Genomic DNA, 21,307 nt, shown 5'->3' on the forward strand with positions numbered 1-21,307 from the left:
TTCAATTTTGTTAACAATAAACTTAATCGTATTAGCGTGAATATTATCGGTTAATGAAGATTAAACAATTAAATAAGTTTCTTTGATGTAAAAACTATTTATGTATATTGACTTGTTTCTCTGTTTCGCAATTAACACTTATTAAACTTTGGTATAAAACTCTCTCGGTGAAACCGATACTGCTTTTTCAAATCACTTCAAACAAGTGGCATAATACATGTCTTTGCAGATACAAAACTAAATATCTCTTATTTCAAAAATGTATAACGTGTGAGAAAGTAAGGGTAAACATTAAAATTTACATATATTATCGAGATTATTGAGAAACCTCTTTAAAAAAAAAAATTTTCTCTATCTAAGCTCCTAGAAAAAAAAAGTATATTGTTTATGCATAATGTTAAATGCGTCTTAAGTTAATTCTCTGCTTAGATTGTTACTTGCCAAGGCTCTATAGTCTAAATTAATTTAAAAAAAACCAAAAATATAAAAACAAAATGCAAAATAATAAACATATATAAAAAAATCACTGCAAACATAAATCTGTCTTTAATAATAAATTCGCCGCTATAGATATGTTACTAAAGATCCAGCTTTATAAATATATCGTCTAACAATATGATTATACGCTATATCAAAAAGCATAATGATATAAAATACAGTACAGATTGCGATCTCGTTCCTTAAAAAAATACAGGATGGTCGCAATGAAATTCCGGCAAGGGATCGTATGTTTTTCTTATACGTCTACATATGTGTCAGGGGACTATCTCACTGATGATGACGCATGAAATGATGGCTGCTTACAAAAATATAGGCTATTGTGTCATTGAAAAATAAACGCTCGTTAGCGGTATTCTGTCGGAACATTCTCTGCTTGCGGGAGGGAGAATAGAAAAACAAGAAGTGTAGTAAATATATGTAGAGGAAAGTTCCCTAATATGAGATAGAGGGGTTTCTGTTAAATTAGTAGGCATCATCAGTTGATTCCACCATGAATTTATTGCCCTTGGAGCGAAATCTGTTTAGTAAAAAATTCATTGTTAGATCGTGTAACTATTGTGAAAAAAGTTTTGTGATTGAATTTGGGTGCTGAAAACCTGCTATCTTATATTAGAAAACTATCTCATAATAGAAAACTTTCGTCTATATACGGTTGCAGATTCGGTTGTTAATAGGAAGAAATATATAACATTGGTGCACCAAGGATCAAACTTCACTTAAATACGAGATAATTCAGAATTATCGCATATAAAATATATTTGTAGTTAAATTCTAATAATAACGAATTCCATGCAATTTTATGTCGGTTTTTTAAAAATATTATTAAAAAGAATGCGTAATAATTAATCATGATTAAATTAAATATAAAAAAATTAACGTAATTAAAATAGTGTAACATTACACTATATGACTATAATACTGTAACTTCGTTGTGAATCATAATTATGATTCACAAATCAGATACTAGTTGACGCATAAATTCTGAATTATCTGGTACATCGCACGTGTAGCATCTAATCTATATCATGCGTCTTCGAACGCAGATACGATTTAATTTCCATCCGTTGAAGACGTCTTGTTGCCATTGGGCAAAGTATAAAAATCGCTCAATAGCTTCATATGCCTGCCATTCAGGTGAGTGTTCAGGCTCGACTTGTGCTTCGTCTTGTAAGGACACAAGGGACAGTGGAACTTGGGCTCCACGCCGCACTCGTGCTTCAGATGCCTGGCCAGACTAGAGTAGTAGCTATAGACCTTGCCGCAATTCTTGCACGGATACGTCACCCTCTGGCAATTCAGATAGTTCGCGGCACGTACATCTAGAAAACAAAAGAACATGGGAACACCCGGTTAGAGAGCATTGTTCATGGACGCTGCCGCGACTCTTCCTCGCGATATTCGTGCATAGCGTGCGGAGAAGAGTAGATTCTTCGACGATGTCTAGGGTCTAGCTGGGTCTACTCGGCTATCTCTCGACTGCCCCAAGGGAGATACGTGTCGCGTTACACAAAAAGGCCACCCTATTTGCACATAATCTCACAAGCATACTTGGTTGGAGATGTATTTCATGCCGAGTTACAAATCGCGAATTGTGCGCGAATATCGTTTCTCAATTACATCACAGTTAGTTTTGTATGTACAGTGAAGGAAAATGAAAAAAAGATAAACATAAAGTCTTGCAGAAGAACGATGTATTTAGCGTCATATATAAATATCTTATTAATAATTAGTACGCGATAAATAGGTTTATTTTTTGGCATTCGAATCACACTTATGATCATTGTCCCGAATAAAAGAAAAATGATAAGTTCGAGATATATTGATTTATCCTGAATATATATGCCAGAAATCTAAAGTTCTGAATATTATTAAAAACAAAAAATATTTGAAAAATCTTGAACGTGTGACCATTTTTGAAAGGAAGATAATATTCATTAATTCTGCGCAAATATTGATTAAAATTTGAAAAATACAAGTTGTATTTTTTCAGATGTCAAATAATTTCGTAGATATCAAACAATTAGGTAGTTCTGGCAGCCATTTTATAATCGATGAATATATATCGTCAACATCGTCAAGTAATTTTATTTCGACTTTGAAGAATACGATTTGTCATAGTAGTCGGTAAGATTAAACATATATATTTATAAAGTAAAATACAACTTGAATTTAAATTAATTAGAAGAAACACTAGACGAAAACTCATATTTTAAGCGATAAAACTGCAAAAGCTGAGACACTTTGCGTTTGTAATCAGTATGTTTAAGAAGACGATTAACAAGTTTGCTCTTCAATCCTGTTTGGTAAAGGCAATATCCGCACATGAATTCGGGTGGTAGCCAGTAATTCTCTTTGCATCTCTTCAAATGTCGATATAGAACCGGTCGGTTTTTAATCTTTTTATTGCAAAATGGACATTTGCGCAAATAGGAAGTTTTTCTGCAACAAATACATCCGTATAATTAATAATGATCCTTATTAATAAATTCGCACATTCTAGAATAATTGCTAAAAATGTCATTAAGCTTTTTTTAATAAATCAATAGTTTGTGGGTAATCTGTCTAAATCAGCTAACATCTATAAATAAAATTTATTTTAACACAGTAAATTATTAACACCTTTAAGACGATTAATTTTTCCTTGAAATAAATTGCAGTTATTAAAGAATTAAGAAAATAACAAATAAAAAGAAGTCTCTTTGAAATTAATAAGACATTGATCAGATCAAGAAAAAAAAGAAAAAAAGATTAAACAAAATATATTTTTAATAAAATAACTTTAATGATGTCTCTCATCGATACTTACCATTCATAAATTAATAACCACCGTAATACTTCATGCAATATAAATTTAATATCCAATTTCATTGTAGAAGAGGCAGGAAAATAACAAAAAACGTGTTGTCAATCGAAGAAGAAAATCTCTTTTGAGGAAATGAATTGCTCAATAACTTTTTAATTGAATCATTTAGAGAATCATGATACAGTCGATATAATCTTCAAACATTAAAAATTCGCATATGGCTGGAACTTCTTGGCGTAAATTATTCGTGTCGGGATGCCCTGTTTGCTGTATCGATGTAGAACTGATTTGGATATGGAGTAGATTCTCGCGGCCTTCCTCAAAGACATCCCATTGGCGACAGCGTCAACGGCTCTGCTCACCTGTTCCAAATCGCGTCTAAATATACGCGGTTTCGCCATACTTTGTAAACGAGTCTCGTAAATAAATGATCCTGAAACATGAAAGAGACACAAATAAAATATACATACTCAGAAGAATTCAACACTTGGGCGAGACGAATTCGACAGAAATTTATTCCTTTCTACTCCCTTTTAGTATTTCTATCCGTAGAAAAAAATGTGAATGAAATCATGAAAAAGACTATTAGATAATCAAGAAAAATTAAAAAGGAGAAAAAGCAAAAACTTCGTTTGAGGTAATCAATAAAAGGAGTGTATGGATATTCTAAAGGAACTGCGTACTTTTCTTTTTCAAGGATTTGGCCTCCAGGAACAGTATTACAAATATCGAACAATAAATTCGATTAATTTCGGGCTACAGGCAACAGTCGAAAGAACCGAATGAGATAAACAATTTGTTTTATTGAAGAACATTGAAATGGAGACATGTGTGTACCACATTGTGAGATATTTTCAATCAATAAAGTATTTTGTAATCAATAAAATTTCGTGTGTATGACATTGTGTACTGTCAATCAATAATATATTTTCGTGTGTATCACGTTGTGAGATACTGTTAATCAATAATGTATTTTGTAATCAATATAATATCTGCCTTCTTATACGCTCGCGTGGATCCTCTTCATGTGCGACTTCAGATTCCACTTGCGATTGCTCTTATAGCTACAATACGGACAGCACTCCGCCTTCTTCTGGCCGCAGGAGGCCTTGACGTGCTCCACAAGGTGATGCTTCCATCGATACGACTTTGCGCACTTGGAGCACTTGTACCTACCGCCTGTACTAGCATGATCCACGTGCTTGAACCTGAACTTGCGAACTTCATAGTTGTTGGATCTGTTGGACGTATTCGTACCAAGTGCCCGATAGCTCTCCCAGACAATAAGCGAACCTGAAACACAAAAGCCAGCTCGTCATGTATGCGTTGAAGACAATCAAATTGCAAAGAGCGACCACTTGTGCGTTTCCCAGAACGCGATCTGTTTTACTTAAAACATTTACATCTAAGTAGCATGCGATGAACAAGGATATCTTCAGAATGCATCTCATACCTATGGACAAAGATTGGAACGTCTGCATCACATGTATGTTCATCCTAATACTCGTTACCGCTCCAAACTGTTAAACCACCCGTAACTAAAATGAAGTGAGTAGGGAAGAGAAGGGAAGATTCATCGTCATCGTAACAATTCGCACGTTTTTATATTTAGGAAGAGTAATATGGAAAATATAGAAGCTATGGCAATCTAACGTAGACGAGTTCAAGACGGATAACTGAAAAATTTTATTAATTAAATTTTTTTACTCTATGGTCATTTATATAATTAACGATAATGAAGAGCGTCGAATAAAATGATAAAACTTAGATTATAATCAATTCGCATTGAAGCTATTAGCCTTGCGACAATAATTATAGTCGTGGACGTGAATTAATGAGGAAGTTCGAAAAATTAAGTTATAGGAAAGACACTCGGCAATAATTTAAAACAGATAGGGAAATAAAAAGAAGTTCTTTTTGGAGGCAAAATAAACGCAATCTTTGATCCTGAAATGGAGGCGTTTCGTGATCTGTAAAAAATCATAAGTAATTGATCGAACGTGTAAAATAAAGACGAAAGGAGATGCAGTTCGAAGAATATTCTCGTGACTGCGAATATGTACACAGGTATTTATTTAGAAAGCAAACGAATGCGAAACATCGTTACACAAACACTTAATCGCTGCGTAGCGCAGCCAACGCGACATGTGGCTTCGCCGATCTATCGATCTACTGATCTATCGACTGGAAAGTACATTAGCGGTGCCTCTCGTAGACAGGTGGTTTTACATCGTTATCGTCTCTATAACGTCGTTATCCGCCGTATGCACGTTGTCTCATTCACGTACGTAAGAAATTTCGCGGTAGTAATAAATTTTTTTGTAACGAGCATCGATACGCGAGTTCCCTCACTAGGGGCGATTAGGTGGATCTTGATTGTTTGTTAGCATGCACTTCTCGATATGCAACTCTTGCGACTCTTCCCTTAAATTCCTAAACTTGTACCTTCTTCTGTTTACGAGGCTTCCGTGTAGGCTTCCTTACATTTAATCGGCTCAGACATTTTTACGTCGGAATATTATTTCGTTCCTATGTTACGAAATGTCGAAGTTAGCGTTTCGAATTTGGATAAATGACTAATGCGTTTAAGTGAGTAATGGCACGATACAGCGCTTCGAGTATCGGATAATAATTCACCTACGATCTACATAATATCTTGCGTTCTCGTTTCATTGTTGCACGATGTAAGAAAAACAAGATCTGTAAACGAAAGCAGGATGGCCGTGCGTTACAAAGCCCTAAAAAGAAAACTCAATGTTCATGTTCATTGAAATCTGTGTATATTGTAAAAGAGGCCACGGATGCATGCTTATCCCTAATCATGGTTACATTGTCGTAAATGAAATTATTGGCTGTTGTGGGATACGCTTAATTGTCGGTACGTCGATAAATGTAAGTAACTGTCGTCTAAAATCCGCTACGCCACATGGCTAAGTGTAGTTGGAGCTAGCGTAATTTACAGTCAAATTGCACTATACTCGAGCAGTCTCTATAATGCACGATAATCGACGGTACAAGGGCGTATTACTAATCGCGTTAAAAAACGACTCCATCGACTTCTTCTTAAGTTTATCGCTTATCTTTAAACCTATAGGTTTGACTTTTAAGATCATTACGTAGTCTTCGATGATTGCCGTCCCCCAACATCTTCCGGCGGCTATACTTATAGTATACGTGATCATTAATGTCTCGTCGTTAGGTAGTAATCAGACTTTCCGTGCTACACTTTGCCACACACATACGCACACACAGACACGCGCCAGACACACGCCCACACATACACACGAGCGCGCTCGTACATACGCGTGATATCGAAGTTACGAATTGTAACAATTTCGGATATTATTAATTGCACCAATAGTGAACGGAAGGCGTTTTCCTCGACAGAAATGGACGAAAGGAGAGAAAAGTCTCTGGCAAAGATGAAACACATTTACCACGAAGATTCCTATCTGTAAATGTAACAAAGCTCTTTCGCTAAAACTAGAAATTATTGTGGGTTTCCCGAGCCGAGATATGATTAACTCGAACAAACCAAGTTCTTCAAAAGGAAAGATTTCGCTCCTGATGCGAGTGGATCTCTTCCAATTAAAATCAGAAATGTAATTAGTGTGTAGTTATAATTGCACATTTTACTTTATATCAAGCAAAATACAAAGACACTTAAAGAGATATGATTACTCTGTGTTAAAATACATAAAAATAATATCCATATCTTTATCTGCGAACCGCAGCACGAAGCGAGTTCGTCTGAAATCTTACGGAAGAAAAAACAGCCTTTAGACTAGATTTTGTTCACTCAATTAAGTGTTATGTCTATCAAAGTCACTTTTCTCACGTTGAACGATTTCTGCAAATGAAAGAGGCTAGCTTCCACGTACTATGGCCTAAAATAATCTGAAACAAAATCATCTCCCCGAGATTTAAGTCGGCGAACGTCGCAAGCACAACTCATATAAGCTAAAAATCGCTCTCACGGAGTCTCGAACGTCAATGACGACATCACACAGAGTCTATAGTACGACACTTATTGTTAGACCCTACAGATCATTGATATGACGTGTCATATTACAATCTTCATACGACGTCTTACGTTTTCGAGAGTCGACGCTCCGATAAGCTTCAAAGCAATTCGGACGTAAACGCGGTGCATACTCGCTGCTTCGGCCATCGTGCGAGATAACAACTTAGCTCCTCGTCAGAAAGCCACACATCAGCTTTCGCTCGAGCACGTGAGCTTCCTATTAGATAAGAACATAGCGTGGGAAGCTACGGGAGGACAGTTTCGCGGGGCGTACGATATTATCCGACTACCAGATTATTCTGACTCAAGGAGACCGTGGCGAAGCTCTTCCCCCTGCGAAAGAATCATCAGAGACTGGCGGGTCTTCCATCGATTCTAATCGCGAGAAGAACCTCGAACGAATTCCTCCCGGAGACGTCGCGATTACGGAAGAATCGAAGACGTCGGTCGGCGAGATACCGGGGATGTCGCCCCAGCGCGACGTCTACTTGATGTTGTGCACCGAGAGCAGGTGTTTGAGGAAGCTCGCCTCGATCCTCGATCTGTAGGGGCAGTACTGGCAGGAGAAGTGCGTCTCGAAGGTGACCATGCCGCAGCCCATCTTTAGGTGTTTCCGCAGGTTCGACGCCCACGAGTACATCTGGCCGCAGCGGGGGCACACGTGCAGTCGCGGCCTCACGATCGGAAAGAGTGGTGCATCTGAAAAGAGACGTGTCTGTTAGAGCATGATCACGGAGACCACGAGAGGATCGGGTCTCACCCCTGATGATGGGGTGGGGCCAACCCGTGAGACCCCATTGCAGGGCCCAGAGTCGAGCGGTCACGGAGGTAGCAAGCGTTGGACGCAACCAAGATAGATCTCTATACATCGAAGCGCATGCCTTGAGCAAGTCGGGAATGGATCCCCCGCGAAGACGTCCTCGGGATGATCCATCTAGCGAGACGACGCGCTTTTCGAGGGCGAAACATCTCTCTGGATTCGTGATCCGAAATACGAACGAAGCTACGGGGGCGAGAAGACGACTGATCTCGCGGTGATTCGCACGCGGTCAATCGTCTCGAAAAGCGCTTCTTCGATCTCGTGGAAAAAAACTAACACACGTGCGATTGTCTTCCTGTACGTACGTACTTACTTCGTCCATCCTGCCGTTGGCACTTCTCGGTACCTGTGATCTGAAACAGAGGTAATCCGCGAGAAAACCAACGCGTGGGTTCACTGAATCGCATGGTGAACGCAATCGGAAAAACATTAGAGGATCCTAAGGAAGATTATCATAGGACGTGTTGCGGCAAATATAATTTATTGCAGATATAATTTTCTCTCTCTCTTCTTCTGTCGACGAAGATAAAAGGGTCGGTCGCTTAAAAAACAATCGCATGGTCATCTAGTCGCGCGCGTGCATCAATACAAATCTATATTGTGCTTGCAAAACAGGTGCCTCTTGAGGTTGCCCTTGAAGTTCGACTTGTAATCGCAGATGGTGCAGTAGAAATTCGGCGGTTTACCGCACGCCATTTTCTGGTGTAGACGTAGACTCGACGGCCACGAGAAGTTTCGTCCGCACCATTGGCACGGGTACTTGACACCTGCAACAGAAATACTAGTCAGCGAGGAAACCGCTTCACAACCGCGCGGGATAACCGGCGAATTCCCCCACGATGCAAACGAGGACGCTCTCCAACGAGTGTCTTTCTATCCGCAGGGTGCTTCGAAGACCAATTGTGACGCGATCTCACAATTGGTAACACCGTGACAATGTCTCTGAAGCATCACTTTCACACAAGAAATATTATCGTTACGAACTTGTCTGCTCAAAATAAAACTTTCCGCGAAATGTTAAGAGAATCATGGATCTCGTATATATATTATATGATTTCTAACTGCAGAAGAATATTTCAGTTGCTGAGAATAATATACGTACGAGATTCATTAAGCCATCGATCTCTCTAATATCTGTGCTTGTAGAGAATGTTACAAAGTATGTGCTTGATCTTTAGCGGACGTGTCGCGGTAAAGATGTGTGCAAAGTGCTTAATTAGCATGAAATAATGAAATAAAAATTAAAACACACATTTAATATATTAAGTGACAATTCATTATGATTCATGAAATCGTGCGAATCTTCGTAGAGTGCCAATTCCGTGAATTGATTCTCCCGTGAAACTAAAGCCTTTCGCATGAATCTGTGATGAATAAGTTAAACTTTTGACATTACATTAATAATTTATTTCATCAAGCCGTGACATTTCTTTCGCAGAGAATTGAAATAAAATTATTTTAATAAACATCCTGATCTGCATTGCATGGATCCGTTAGACTTGGCGACGCGTTTTTAATCGTGTAACTTTAATGTTTTAGTAAATTAATGAATTATTTTTAAGCCAAGTATATAGATTTAAAATAAAATTTCTATTATAAGGAGAAAAGCTTACTCGGATAAAAATAAAATCTATTTGACAAAATGCCTCTCGATGATCGTATGAGCCTTTTAGATCCATGCTATATAAATATATAAAAACTATAGTGCATATAAGATTTTAAAAAATCAGGTTTTATTCACTTTTTGTAGCATCATTCCTGTTTTGCCTCGATTTGTGCGAATAATACGAATACTGTTGACTCGATAATAAACCACACACTTGGTACACATAAGCTTTCTCAGACTTTCCAGCCAGGTGTAAAATTGTCCGCATCTGTAACACCGATGAATTGATCCTGAAAATATCATCCTCAAATATCGATTAATGACAAGATGATTCCGCAATCGATCATGGTTTATAGGAGTTTGCAGGAATATTAAACAAAACACCAAGAACGCTCAACGAACTCTATCAGCGAACCATTTAATATCATTTTCATTTCAACTGACTAGATTTACAATTATTAGGACTTATAATAATTATGAACAACATTTGAGTCGATGCTTCTCGAATGACTTCGTGCACTGACTGTATAACAATTAATTCGTTCAGTAAATAATAATTTACAAAGAGTGTGATAAATAAGATTCATTGTTTCTGTCTCATTTAACACGTATATATGTGCGGTCAATAACTAGTGCACAAATCGCCCCATGATAATCAGAAATCGATTGCACAGCGATAATTAGTGAGTAAAAAAAATACTTGGTGAAATTATGCGAAATTATTCTCCGGATGCATTCTCTGGATGTGTTTATGCAGACTGCTCTTGTATTTGGTGCGATGCGGGCAATAAGGGCAACACTCCTTCGGGTCCTTGCCGCATTCGATCTTCAGGTGACTCCTCATGTTCCTCAACCAGCGATAATACTTGCCGCAGTTCGGACACTCAAAGAAACCCGGTTTCTTATCGAGATAACTGGGAAATTTTAACTGGGAAATCTTCGGGTTCACGTAATTAGAATTGTGAAGAATTTTGTGCTGACTAGTCATCTGATCCTGGTGATACTGATGGATACTTTGCCAAGCTATCATCCCTGAAAGAAAATAAAATACGACGGTTAGTAAGTGGTCACGGAGATTTCGAGGTGAACAAATTTTACTGATAGGCTGAGTCCAACTTATGAAGACTTTTGATCGCAAGAATAACAACGCAGGGTGCTGCAGCTTGAAATGTTGCCTTTGCCTAATTCTTTTAAGCCTAACGTATCGTTACAGCTAGGTCATTCTGTTTTCATTAAAAAGGAGCTTACATCTACGAAAAAAGTATGTCCCCCAAATAACAGTTAAAGATAAATATAAAATTTTTAGATTAATTTTCAAAGCATTTCTGTTCTGTAGGAAACGTTGTTAACAAATGGAAAGCTGCTAGCAGTTTTCAACAAGCGCCATAAAATATATTTTTTACAAATAAACACCTATCGCTTTATGTTATATAGTGATTGGACTCATGCAAGATTATTTATATAAGTACGTGGAAAAAATGATGCAATTCATTTATTGTAGAAAATTTGGCAAGTACTTACAGACTCACGAACAGTGAAATCGGGCATGTAATATACAAAAGAGAAGAAGATAAAATTCAAGAGATGAATTTCGCATTGTTATTACAGCCTTAATTGATTCGAAAATAAATTATACGTATCATTCTAGTACAAAATCGTTTCTTCCGTTTAGAATTCAATGAATTTATTGTACGCACTAATGCACCTACGCTTATGACTAATACTAATGTAGATAATATACATCCATACAGGAATATCACTGACGCCAAAAAAACTGAATAAATAGAAAGTCAATTTAAAAAATAATTGCGCAATCATACTGACATATTCGTTACAAATCGATTCATGCAGTATTCGCTTAATTAAAAATAACGTAATTTAATCTCAATGGTAACTGCAACTGTCTGCTGTATCCACGTTAATTCGCGCGTACACAAAACATTGCCGGATAAAAAATAGAAATAAAATAACTAGGAAGACCGCGAAAGTGGTAACGCACGTGTGCGACGTCTACAAGCACTAGATGCTGCTGGAGAAGACGTTCTTCCCAGGATGATTGGTGCGGATATGCTGATAGAGATTGCCACGTTGCTTCGTCTTATGAGCGCAATACGGACACTTGAATTGCGGCTCCTTCCCGCACTCGTGTCGCGTGTGTCTCAGCAAGGTGCCGCGGTGCTGGTAACCCTTGCCGCATCTCTCACAACGATACGGGTATACGATAGTCCCGCCGCTCTGCTTGGTCATCCAGAGCGTTAGGTCCTTGATCGACATCATTGATGACGTATAGAGCTGTGGCTGCAGATTCTTGGGCATAATGGGCATAATCCTGGGTATGCGTGGTATCGTCGTCTCTGCAAGCGAGAGGAAGAAGAAAACGGGGAGCGTTAGTCATGGAAAAAGATGCGGTAGCAGAATTTATGAAAATATAGGTAATAATTAAAGTACAGAAAAAGAGCGAGAAAGAGAGAGCTTAATCTCAGCTATGTCAGAATTAAAATATTCAGTTATTTCAAATACAAACATTTTTCGGGAAAATTTTAGAAAGAAGAATTTATTACATCTGTTAATATAAATACTGATTCGCTTTCGATAGAATTAAATTTACAAATTTGCAATAACAGAACTTATTCGTTTCACAATTTTCCAGATATTTTTTGCTCGTTTTGTTTTACAAAACTTATTTATTATTACAACTTTTACATTCATTGAATTTTTATCGAATTTGACTAACAGAGTTTGATTAATTTGTCTAGTTAATTGATCTCTTTCCGCGATAAATTTATGAAATTAGAAAGACATAAATTTATATTCGACGGAAAAGATACATAATTAAATCATACAATTATTTATTTATACTAATCATTAATTCAAAAGTTTAATAAATATGCGAGCATATATCAAAAATGTATAATAATAAAAATACTGGATCATATATCTTCTTTGTTCTGCGTTAGGTTTCCTGTATATATGTGTAAAATTTTATAAATTATGTGCATTGATGTTCGTCGTACCATGATATGAGTACAATCTCTTTGGTTTACACCTACAGACACGTGTCATATAAACTTGGAATCACTCAGATTATCGAAATGCTATTAAGTGTTTATATCTAGTATCGTAAATGTCGGGCGACGAAGTACCATTGCAACAATTAGGTCGCTAATTCTATCGACTCTCTGTTCTGTTCTTCTGTCTGAAATGGCAGTTCACATCGGAAAAGTTTAGCGGACCTAGAAAATCGAATGTATTAGTTAATAATAGTCGACTTAATAATAGTCGAAAATGATGGTGTTAAAATATCGAGAAACATTCAGACCCACTGCAATTAGTCTTAGGAAAATAACAAAGGTAATAAACAATGCGGACACGCTTTATTCGACTGTAGTTTATAATACGGACAATGATAAATAATCTTTTATATTAGGGAAATAACTTTATTTCGATTGAGTGAGAAAATATCGTATTTTATTCGTTTTGAGATAACGATAGACAAGATACAAGAGATAAAATCAGATATTCTAATACAGATAAGACAAATAAAATCAATTTTATTATTCTTCTCGCGTCTAGATTCTGATCATGATGACTAGATACATCAGCATCCATACTGTAATTATATTACGGTAGATACAAATCCCCCCCCCCTTCCCCTCATCTCACAATCAGATAAAAAAACTTGATCGAAATTTCGTCATTATTCTAGGCATTCGGAAGCGACACGGATATCTGTTCGGAATCACACAGCAAAGAAGGAGCCTTCGTTTCGACGAGTGCATTAAAGATAGATAAAGAGTACAAGTAGAGATTGTAACAAAAAAAAAGGATTAAAAAAGTCGCGATATAAGGCATATTTCGAAACGATTGCGCGGATTGGCGAAATTGCTCAGTAAGTGTGACGAGAAGCAACAGATCGGTACGCTAGTACTGGAAGTTCGAAACACCGGTGCTGGTTCGCCGTATCGAGATTTGTATTGTCAGTCTCGTCTCCGTGAGCTCTCAGTTAAGGTCGATCACGTAGACGTTCTGACCCCGGTGACACTGGCGGATGTGCCTGTAAACGTGACCGCGTTGCTTCATCTTGGCGGAGCAGTAAGGACATTGGACTCTCGGCTCCTGGCCGCATTCAAACTTCGTGTGCCTCTTCAGGTGCCACGCGTGTATATAGCTCTTCGAACATCGCGAGCACGTATGCCTCTCGATGTCGTCTTGCAAGCGCCCGCCCCGGCGCCGTCTCGTCGAGTTGAGCGGCTTCTCTTCGTCGTAGTCAAAGTTCTGGGACTCCTCCAGCACCACCGAGCACATGCTCTCCAGGCTGGTCTCCAGTTTGATCATTTTCACGTCTAAAAAAAATCGACAGGACGCGGAGTTAGCTGAATGATCAAGATGCGCGTGAGCCGTATGCGTGAAGGAGAAAAAGATAAAAATGAGAAGATCGCGGAGACGCTTGCAAATGTTACCACGAATTATTCCCGTCACCTGACCCTGAGGAGTTCAAGCTCGCGCAAAGGTCTCCGTTTACTTGCTCGGCGTACGCATCGGCAAACCTGCACTGCGTCCCGAGGAGCTATCAACGCAAGCGTTTGAATCATGAAGTGAATGGAAATGAAACGACTATCTCGAGGACCAACAGAGTGTCATGGAAATATTTTATTCTATAAATTACACAGTCAACAAAATGACAATTACATGTATCGTTCAGTTCATCACACGATAAGGTGCCGATACACAAATATACCAAAAGAAAGAAGGTCGTCGGACTATGCCGACATTGCTAAGGTGCGTCGTCAGAGGAAGAGAAACGTTAGAAAGCGAGTGTGCTGGATGAAGCCTCATCAAGGCGAGTCGATGACGTAGATGCGCTGGCCGGAGTGCTTCCTGCGTATATGCTGGCTCACATGGCCGCGTTGCTTGCTGCGAGTGCCGCAATAAGGGCACTTGAACCTCGGGGTCAGACCGCACTCGTAGCGCAAGTGCCGCATGAGGCTCTTGATCACGGTGTAACCGTTCCCGCACTTCGGACATACGTGATTACGAATACCGCACGCTCGTCGTCGCATCGACAACCCCCTGACGCTCTGGCTCGGGTCGGGCTTCGTTAAATCGTATCGGCCGACTCCGTAACTTCCGTACAAAAGAACTGAAAGCAAACAACGGGACAATTAGAAGGAGACCACGGATAACGACGAGCTATCGACAGGCCAGGGAAAGGTCACTACAGTTATCGGTCACATAAGTGCGACGTCTGTTTTAAGAAGTGAGTGTCGGGTGCGATGTGTACTTGTAATGCTTTCGAATTCGGATTGTAAGCTGAATGCAGAGAATATTTTAAAACGGGATACATATTTTAACGATAATTTTCCTTTTCTTAAAGGCACTTCGCGGACAATCGACTCGCAACGTTACAGTATTCAATAGTACCTTATCATTGTCCGCCGATCTTTTCATTCCTCTTTCGTGTAAAGGAAACATTGACACTCGTATTGAAGCGACTCTTACGGCTTGATCTCTCTTGCACATGTCATTAAAATATGTATGTAATAACGGCTTGTACAAGCAAAAAATAATATCGTGCGTGAATAATATACACAAACGATATCATCCAGCCTTCAATCCAATATCATTATAGTCGACATGTAGATCGTCATCAACTTTTATACCGCGCGACACACTTGACATAAATTACAATGTGAAGTATCATAAAGCAAACATCCAAAGAAGCTCGACATGGACGGGGAAATTTTGATTGGGAATTCTTACAGCCTCACACGTTTTATATTCGTACCTGATAACGTAGCTAATAAGCGGACGTGACTGTAACGTTGGCAATCTGTTCCTAAAAGTAAAAACTCCAAAGAGATGAGCACTCATTTAGCGGCGAGCAAAAGACAAGAGCGCCATCAGAATCGTCAAGACGGGAAGTAATGTGGAGGTAACGTTTATTATGCTTGAAATCATAATAATACACAACACTGCTCGCGTGATGTTCGCATGTTGCGTTAGGATTTCAGATCGACGACCCAGACTCTTTCGTCGGGATGCTTTTTCCTAATGTGACTATAGATCTGCGACGTTTGCTTGCTACGCAGCTCGCAGTAAGGACACTTGAACCTGGGCTCGTGACCGCATTCGTATCTGTAGTGACGATTGCGGTTACTCTTCAGGGTGAAACCATGCAGGCACTTGGGGCAGTAGTAGAGGGTCTTCTGAGGCCGGGAGGGCGAGCGTTCGTCAGGACCTACGAAGCTCATGAAGGAGTCCATCATGAGAAGATCTGAAAGCAAAAACCGAGCTGTGAGACTTGGTTCGGATCGCTACGTCTGGTAGCTTCTGACATCGGGCACATCGACAAGTTTATAATTCATCTACATGTTTATCGACAAGCTTTCAACCTCGACAAAATTAGAGATAAATAATTAACGAGACAGCCGATCCACGATTGATAGGAAAACATCGAAGACACTTGTCACTGGCCCTGGGGAAGAGTTGCTCGTTAGATATTAAAGTGCAAAGATCATTGACGCAAAGCACATAAATACAGGTAAAAGTTACAATTTGGATTATTGGATTACTGTTCAATGTTATTAGTCTCGTGGCACGTGGACGGAACAATCGAATATGTCGGTAGAAAACTTGAACGGAAGATGTCAAGCACGTTCCTCACAGATAGATAGATAGATAGAGAGAGAGAGAGAGAGGCATCCGTCGTTAGTTTTGGCCGCAAACAAACACCACACGCGTAGTAGATTGTCTATCGTGCAGCTATGACAGATTCGTCGAGTGAGGTGTCCTACGTCTCCGAACATTTTAACTGGCGTAATATGGTGCCCGATACATGAGGGAGAGACTGAGGGGGCTAGGGATTATCGGGGAGAAAAAATACTGAGGCACATTCGGCAAGTAGGGTGTCCGAACATCAATTTATTTTTATATTACATTTCCACAGCGACGATATACGATGATAAAACGTACCGCGGGAAATCGCTATTGATATACCAACGGTGAAAACATGTTGCGTTCCTAATCGGCCAGGAACATGTTTACCCTATCCCGGTAGGGTATCTTGACGTACGTCGTACGAAGCTCACGATTGTCTGCGTCCGTCAAAATACCCCGTGCGGATGAGATCCCCTGCTCGCGAAAACTTGCTCGACATCCTAAAGTACGCAGAAAACTTAATTACGAAGACCTAACGGAACGTATGAAGAACAATCGTTTCTACGCGCGACAACAGATTACGTATTTAGTACGTAGGTTTATCGCGTATGTACTTAGTCGAATACACTTATATCGCTACACGAATAATTATATCACAGCAACAAAAACAGTCGGCCACTAACGTGTTTCGTGTCTCTAAGAGACCCCCTCCATCCGCGCGGATGCGATACGAATGCAAAAACGAAAGCAGGCACGTGCCGCGATAATCGAACCGCGAAAAGAACCGAACGTGTGACAAACTGGTGTTTCCGCGATACATGAAGAGCAACACTTCAATCTACTTTCGCGTTGATAGGTGAAATATATTCTATGTTATCGATTGCTATTAGTGTCCCAGGTGTAACAAATGCGTCTTCACGTCGAGAAACAAAGTCGACAGCGCGTGACTCTATATCGTGATAAAAAAAAGAAGGTAACTACGTTTGTTCCGACCGCTTAAAACCCTGTTCTCTCAGACTTTCTGCTCCTGTTAGTAACAATTCAGTCTTCGTGACGAGCGCCCATGTTCGCTTGGCGCGTCGCTCGTCGTCTATAACAATTCCGACTCGTCAATTTGTAAAATCGACAATTCTTCGCTAATGATAACACGCGCACGCCGGTGCGCATATCCGGCGTCATACCCTAGTCTGATCGATCCTGGTACATTTAAAACGCACGCAAATGTTTCATCGTGTCCCATCGTCAACCTCACAACCTGAATCTTTAAAGGTATACATCTACGTTTTAAAAAACATACGACTCTCTTAAAGCCCCTAATAATCGAAAGATTGCTTATTGGATAGCGCGCGAATGCTGAAACTCGAAATGTGCTCGCGCAAAAGACCACCCTTTTCTCGCGTTGCCTCACGTCGCTGAGGCTAAACTGACAGCGTATCAGTTCCCGAATGTCGTAATGTCACGTAGCACACAACGAGGAGCTCCGCGCGCCGGTTCATTAACTGCTAAGCATGGAGATATTTCGTAACGTGTAAAGACGGAGAGAATATCTGACGATAATACTGAGTCCCACTATTCCAGCCGCTACAAATTTTACACGGTTCGCCCGTTTCGCGCTCCATCAACAGTAGACCCTCACGACGAAGTCGTCGTGTCGCATCATACGGCTAAGCGATTGCTAACACTCCTTCACTCCTGTCCCCCCCCCCTCCCCCCATTGTTGCACTAGATATTGCAATTGGTAAACGATTAAACATCATCGGACCGACGACGTAGGAACCGCACCGCGCTCGTGAAACTCTTAACAGCTAAGGACGTTCGTGAGGCATCTCGTCGCGTAGAATCGCGAGCAATAATTGCATGTCCGATCTGCCTTAATAAATGTCGATCGTGCTAGACGCGATTCACGAATAACGATTGCACAAAAAGCGCGATCACATGTCCACACTGACAAAAATTTTTTTAACGAAGTAAATATTTATTCTATTTACATAAAAAGTCAAATTTAAAGTAAATCTATGTATTATATTAAGTAAATTAATTTAAATCATTACATTTTCTACATTCAACTAACGATTTCATAAAATAGAGAATACTACTTATTAAATAAAATCATTGCTTTTGTCAAATAAGAAATCCAATTTTCTTCGCTGTAAAACTTATATCTTAGTAAACATTTGTAGAATTAAAGTAAAATTTTTTAAATTTAAAATTATCTCTAGTATTTGATAGTAGAAATACTTAAATTAAAGAAATGCATGTTTTAATTTGTTTATTACTTTTTCAAATCTAAGTTAATAAGCTATTAGGAGCCACCTAGTGAATAATTTTCTTGAGTAAAGTAATATTTCTTTATCAGTGCAGACAAAGTTTCTTTTAAATAAAAAAAATTTTCTTTTAATTTCGACCTAACTAGACTTTCATTTAACAAGGGTGTCTACACCCACGGAAGGTTTTTTCGAAACTATCACTCTTCAATTTGGGTCAAACATGACGGGCCTTATGAAATTCTGGATCCACACAAGGATCAAAATTTGCACTGCGAATCAACAACTCATTTTCTTACTACGATGCCGAAAACTAGACTTGTTGCCACCGGATATCCAACATTTTTTACTTTATGACGATGACTCACTTTGGTTCGTTAATTTACCTCCTTTCTTTTTACTTGATAACTAATTAATAAGTTTAATCTCGTATATTTGTTGATTTGCAGTATTACTTGAAAAGGACCCAAACTAGGGTCGAAACGTTGTAATTTGCTAAATTAAGGAATTTGCCAGTTGGGTTGATAATAAGCTCCCCGTTTTAATTCATAATCATCACTGGCGACTATAAGTGACTTCTTTTTCTTCGACTTTTATTTAATTTCAAAGAAATTATTTCTTTACCTTAACCAAAATTTTATTCGATAGAGACTGGGATCTCTAAGAGAATTCATATCTGTTTCTTCAAATCTAGCAAATGTTTTAGCGGAGGTAAAGAAAACTTTAACAAATTCGACGAAATATGATTTCAACGTATCTCATGTGTTGTCACCTGAATAAATCGTTTTTCTAGGTGCACACAAAAGCTGTCCGGGGAAAATTCAAAATTCCCAAATGACTCATTCCGTTCGCACGAGTGCGGTTCCCCGCTCGTTCCAAATCGAGCCGAAATCATGCGAAATTGCAACGTCCCACACGACCGTCCTTCTCTCTTATTTGTCCTCATATTTGAGGTGCACCACGTAGACCTTCTGACCGGAATGCCTGGTTCTGATGTGAGACATCACGTTAGACGTCTGCTTGCTGCGGAACTCGCAATAGGGACACTGGAAGCGCGGCTCCTGACCGCACTCGAACTTGTAATGCCTGGTCATATTGCCCTTGACAGTGAAACAGCGGCCGCACTTGGGACAACCGTAGGGCTTGTTGTCGGTGGACGTGCCCTTCGGGTGATAGGAGGTATTTCTCACGCGGCCGGTAGGATAATATTGAGGATAATAATTGATTGATCTTGACATGGACGGGCAGTCCTGGCCGAAGTCCCTATTACTGCTCTCGGTCTCGAAGCCCTTGCAGAATTGCAACAGATCCAGCTGCGGAGTTGTCGCGTAAAAACCTGAAACTTCAAAGTTGATCGGTTAATAAAACGTAGCAGCTCGTCGCGTTCGAGGGTGAGTAATGGGAAGATTCGACGGAGCCAAAGGCTTACGAAAGTCGCGGGGAACTTTCGGGGTGCCTTCGATGTAGGACTGGCTGGAAGGTTTGCCGGATTGATGTTCATGCTTCTCTGTATTGCAATGAAGAAAATACCTGTGAGAACCGCGTGGCATCTTCCCGACGAACCTGTATTCAGCGACGCTCTCGTCGCGCGGGCTACGGTGACGCAGAAGCACAATGTGACTTTACGAAAAATGCTAAAATTTTAATATAAAATCGCTACGTGTGATTCTTACTGCTTACGAGAATCTACGTAACTAGAGATCTATTAGAAAAGTCAGAATCGTAAACGCCGGACTGTGCAGTCTTCGGGTGATGAGAGATCCGTGCTGCCCTGTGGCTGGTCGTATACTTGAAAAAGGTATGTGAACAAGAGTGGCGTTAATGCCCAGCCGCTTTGTTAAGATCCATGCGTTTCAGCGACAGATATGATAAAAATAGCGATCAAACTTTATTTTACAAAACAACGTACAAGCGAATCGCGAACCTTTTATAAAGGAGAAGCAACAAGTTTCTCAAATCTTAAAGTACGGCGTCAATTATTTCGAAGTTAAAATCCCTCGATGATTCTCTCCCGATGATTGGCTTCGGTTGTCGCTTGGCAAAGTTTGCATGGCGTAGGGCAGTTTCTCAACACGCGTGATACCAGCCATTCGAGCGAGCATCTTTCTTGGTCAGATGTGAAATTCATTCATGACTAAGAAAGATTCAGGCACTAATTGATTTAAAATAAGAAATCCTAGAAAAGTTTATATTAACAGTATTTAACAAATGTTAAAAATATTTAACGTTATGTAACAATGTTCTCTCAAAAGAGAAAATATTCTTCGCGGATTAAATCACAGCCTTTTCATTAATATTTCAATTGTCTCAGCTTAAATTTTGTTACTAATTAAAATAATGAAAAAATAAATACAATCGTATCGTTGAAATCAATTGAAGACATTGCTGCAAGAAAGAGGCAAGTCCACATTTTATGTTTCTGAGATAAACGAAAAAAACTTTCCCCCGTTTTCAAATTTTGTTTCAGAAAGTTTATTTATTTTACATTATATTCTTCTTAGCTATCAATTAGCGCATACTTATTCAAATAATAATATACTTTCAAAATACATGAAATTTTAACACTTTTAATTTGGACTTGCCTCGTTCTAGCACCAAAAATGGAAAAAATGCCTACCAACAGAACATAAAC

At 39.2% G+C, this 21,307-nt stretch overlaps 6 protein-coding genes across 7 annotated transcripts; all 6 read right to left on the reverse strand.

Moving 5' to 3' along the window:
• Nucleotides 1–1,551: 1,551 nt before the first annotated feature.
• Nucleotides 1,552–4,800, reverse strand: LOC105570115 (gastrula zinc finger protein XlCGF58.1-like). The gene is made up of 5 exons (XM_012027080.1): nucleotides 4,758–4,800; nucleotides 4,311–4,597; nucleotides 3,667–3,737; nucleotides 2,693–2,940; nucleotides 1,552–1,820 (listed from the first exon to the last, which is right to left on the reverse strand). The coding sequence occupies exons 1-5, from the start codon at nucleotides 4,798–4,800 to the stop codon at nucleotides 1,552–1,554; spliced, it is 918 nt and encodes a 305-aa protein (XP_011882470.1).
• A 552-nt stretch (nucleotides 4,801–5,352) lies between these two features.
• On the reverse strand, nucleotides 5,353–8,280 carry LOC105570006. Its single transcript, XM_012026914.1, has 2 exons — nucleotides 8,089–8,280; nucleotides 5,353–8,027 (listed from the first exon to the last, which is right to left on the reverse strand). The coding sequence occupies exons 1-2, from the start codon at nucleotides 8,195–8,197 to the stop codon at nucleotides 7,813–7,815; spliced, it is 324 nt and encodes a 107-aa protein (XP_011882304.1). The 5' UTR covers nucleotides 8,198–8,280; the 3' UTR covers nucleotides 5,353–7,812.
• A 431-nt stretch (nucleotides 8,281–8,711) lies between these two features.
• On the reverse strand, nucleotides 8,712–10,096 carry LOC105570005 (zinc finger X-chromosomal protein-like). Its single transcript, XM_012026913.1, has 2 exons — nucleotides 9,890–10,096; nucleotides 8,712–8,915 (listed from the first exon to the last, which is right to left on the reverse strand). The coding sequence occupies exons 1-2, from the start codon at nucleotides 10,020–10,022 to the stop codon at nucleotides 8,731–8,733; spliced, it is 318 nt and encodes a 105-aa protein (XP_011882303.1). The 5' UTR covers nucleotides 10,023–10,096; the 3' UTR covers nucleotides 8,712–8,730.
• Nucleotides 10,097–10,143: 47 nt separating this feature from the next.
• Nucleotides 10,144–11,827, reverse strand: LOC105570004. Its single transcript, XM_012026912.1, has 2 exons — nucleotides 11,754–11,827; nucleotides 10,144–10,786 (listed from the first exon to the last, which is right to left on the reverse strand). The coding sequence occupies exon 2, from the start codon at nucleotides 10,782–10,784 to the stop codon at nucleotides 10,464–10,466; it is 321 nt and encodes a 106-aa protein (XP_011882302.1). The 5' UTR covers nucleotides 10,785–10,786; nucleotides 11,754–11,827; the 3' UTR covers nucleotides 10,144–10,463.
• Nucleotides 11,828–11,954: 127 nt separating this feature from the next.
• LOC105570117 lies at nucleotides 11,955–14,089 on the reverse strand. The gene is made up of 2 exons (XM_012027081.1): nucleotides 13,809–14,089; nucleotides 11,955–12,108 (listed from the first exon to the last, which is right to left on the reverse strand). The coding sequence occupies exons 1-2, from the start codon at nucleotides 14,087–14,089 to the stop codon at nucleotides 11,955–11,957; spliced, it is 435 nt and encodes a 144-aa protein (XP_011882471.1).
• A 5,225-nt stretch (nucleotides 14,090–19,314) lies between these two features.
• LOC105570003 (zinc finger protein 771-like) lies at nucleotides 19,315–21,015 on the reverse strand. 2 transcript variants are annotated; one of them, XM_012026911.1, is made up of 2 exons: nucleotides 20,206–21,015; nucleotides 19,315–20,011 (listed from the first exon to the last, which is right to left on the reverse strand). In XM_012026911.1, exon 2 carries the CDS (start codon nucleotides 19,911–19,913, stop codon nucleotides 19,608–19,610), a length of 306 nt encoding a protein of 101 aa, XP_011882301.1. In that variant the 5' UTR covers nucleotides 19,914–20,011; nucleotides 20,206–21,015; the 3' UTR covers nucleotides 19,315–19,607. The 2 variants fall into 2 exon arrangements, with proteins under 2 accessions (XP_011882301.1, XP_011882300.1); XM_012026910.1 differs by having other exon boundaries at nucleotides 19,315–20,017.
• Nucleotides 21,016–21,307: the final 292 nt, after the last annotated feature.

The sequence above is a fragment of the Vollenhovia emeryi genome, unplaced genomic scaffold (assembly GCF_000949405.1).
Source record: "Vollenhovia emeryi isolate VEMERY1.0 unplaced genomic scaffold, V.emery_V1.0 DF939122.1, whole genome shotgun sequence".
Taxonomy (NCBI): Eukaryota; Metazoa; Arthropoda; class Insecta; order Hymenoptera; family Formicidae; genus Vollenhovia; species Vollenhovia emeryi.